A 2,734-nucleotide genomic window follows, 5' to 3' on the forward strand; every position below is an offset into this window, starting at 1 on the left:
TCAGAAGTGATTCTACAGTCATTACCAGAAATTATTAGGGACTTTATTCTCATATCTAGCTAATGCCCCATTTCCTGTTAAATAAAGCTCCTTTGGAGGGTAGGGGTGCTTATTGGTTTTTTATTTCATACCTCAAACTCAAATGGCCATTACTTAATCTTGCTCAGTTTACACTTAACAAATGATGAAACTTTTTAAATGATAAAATGTTCTTAAGTTAGGTTTCAGTTCTCTGTGTACAAATTTTTTGGCATCCATATCTGGAACTTTGTAGAAGCTTTATTCTTTAGAATTATCTCTTTTCCTTCCCAGGTGTAAATGTAATGGACATGCAAGCGAGTGTCAGAAGAATGAATTTGACAAGCTGGTGTGTAATTGCAAACATAATACCTATGGAGTAGACTGTGAGAAATGCCTTCCCTTCTTCAACGACCGACCATGGCGGAGAGCAACTGCCGAGAGTGCCAGCGAATGCTTACGTGAGTGCCCTTTGGTGTCAGTCTCTTAAATTATCTTGAGAACTTCTAGAGGTGGAAGAAAGGAAAGGATGATTTCCTTTGATTCCTCCTAGAAAGGCAGTGCTTCTTGTCTAATTTGAGAGCAGAACACCCCACACACATCAGAGGAAAATTATAGCTAGAGGCAGTTGGCTATAAATATATACTACTTGGGTTTGTTTGTATTTCTTTAATGAACACACATACCAGATTGGGAGCAGCGTCTTCTAAGTTTGGAACTCTGCTTAGATCGAAATACTGGGCCAGTCTAGGCTCCTCTCAAGGATTCTTTTCCAGTCTTTTCTGTGTTTCCCTTTAAAATATTCTCTTCCTACCAGTGCTCATTTACTCAAGCAGCCAAAGTCATTGGTTAACGTATTGTCAGTCATGGTGGTAGTTCTAGTCTAAGAGTGCTGTTCAAAACATTATTTCTCAAAGCTATTTTTTCCTTTTTCTCATTAAGGAATGCAGTGGGAGAATTTTCCCACTCCACCCATGCAAAGTTAGGTGGCTTAGGGAGGAAGAGGAGATCTTAGTCTTCCTAGAAAAGGGTAAAGTGAAAGGGATGATATGTCATTTTTCCCTTCATAATGGCATGATTTAAGGAGCCCTCATGATGTAGTGGTTAACTGCTTGGGCTGCTAACAAAATATTGGTAGTTCTGCAAAACTCAAAATCATTAAAAAAAAAAAAAGACCAGGTTTACTGATCTGATAGAGCCTGGTGAAACCCTTGAGACTAGAACCCTTGCCATCCTTCAGATCTGGAATTGAATGTACTCTTGTGGTTTCCAGCCAAACAATAGACAGGCATATGGGATGAACAGCTACATCAGGTAGATACACTCCTTGGAGCAATCAGTCATGGGAGAACAGAGGTACAGTGTTTGCACAGGGAGATAGCTGAGGGGGTAGGAGTGCATAAGAGAGAAGGACACAGGGAAGATGTAACTATGGGGAGTGTTCTGGTTACCTAGTGCTGCTCTGACAAGAATATACCACAAATGGGAAGTCTTGAACAAAATAGGAGTTTATTCTCTTACAGTTGGGAGACTTTAAGTGTGAGTTCAAAGTGCCAGGCTCTAGGGGCTGTGTGAAAGCCCCTCTACCTTGGACATCAGCTCTACCTCTTGCTCTTGGCCCACTGAAGCTTGAGGCATCTCTTCACTCAGGCAGCTACTGGCTGCTGAGGCTGACAAGCCCAAGGTTGAAAATCAAATGGCACAGTCCCAGTGTTACCAAACCACACAGCAGGCCATTAATTCCAGTCCATTGAAAGTCCCGAGGTCGGCAGAGCATAGCAGGCTGCTGAACAACCCTCCTGAGCAGGCTACATGCAGGGTTCAAGTGTGCCGTAAGCTAGAGACCATTCCCCAAGGCTTCTCCTTTATATACAGGAAGCAGACCATATCCCCAAGGCAGCTACTCAGCTTCTCACAGTGGATTCCACCATGGAGTTGATTACTAATCTCATCATGGGGAATACTACATTCAGCTGCCCAGCCACTCAACCAGGCCCAGCCAAGTTGACACACAAACTTAACCACCACAGGGAGGAAATGGGAAGAGAGCTGCTCCATTGTGGGGAATTGGAATCAATGTCATGAGACAAAATGTGTATGAACTGCTGTATGGAAAATGAATTTGCTGTGTAATCTTTCACCCAAATCACAATAAAAATTAAAAAAAAAAAAAAAATCAGTAGTTCTAACCCACCAGCTGCTCCATGGGAAAAAGATTTGGCAGTAAAGATTTACAGCTTTAGAAACCCGATGAGAAGTTCTAATCTGTTGCTGAGTCAGAATTGACTTGACAACAGTGGGTTTTGTTTTGGGGCTTAATGATTTGGTTTATTCTAACCAGATAGTATATGAAATCTCAGGAGAAGGGAACCATGAAACCATAGAGTCATGATTTGCTAAGGACTTCTCTTTAGCAGCTGATAATGAGGAATCTCATCTGCTTTAGCTGTGAACTGCAGCAATATGGACACGGGACTTGTTCTGCTTTATAGTCTCAGACCACATACCATTTTGGTGGTGTGGGCTGAGTTGACTGAGGGATAAACTGGGGAGGAAGGGAGAAAAGAAATGACTAATGAATAAGGGAAAAACCACAACTCACTGCCTTCAGGTCAGATCTGACTCATAGCAACCCCTACTTGAGTGTCCAAGACATTATCACTACGAAAGTAGATTGCCCAACCTTCCTTCTGAGGAGTGTCTGATGGGTTTGAAC

General features: G+C 42.2%; 1 protein-coding gene across 1 annotated transcript in view; it reads left to right on the plus strand.

Annotated features, from left to right (window-relative positions):
• The window catches only part of LAMC1 (laminin subunit gamma 1), a 200,308-nt gene that overhangs the window by 139,323 nt on the left and 58,251 nt on the right, over positions 1–2,734 (plus strand). The window contains exon 4 of the mRNA XM_007937662.2: positions 313–479. Within this exon, the coding sequence (XP_007935853.1) occupies positions 313–479 (167 nt within the window). The remainder of the gene's footprint in view (positions 1–312; positions 480–2,734) is intronic.

Source organism: Orycteropus afer, unplaced genomic scaffold (assembly GCF_000298275.1).
Source record: "Orycteropus afer afer isolate SDZICR_OR568_19922 unplaced genomic scaffold, OryAfe1.0 scaffold00043, whole genome shotgun sequence".
Classification (NCBI taxonomy): Eukaryota; Metazoa; Chordata; class Mammalia; order Tubulidentata; family Orycteropodidae; genus Orycteropus; species Orycteropus afer.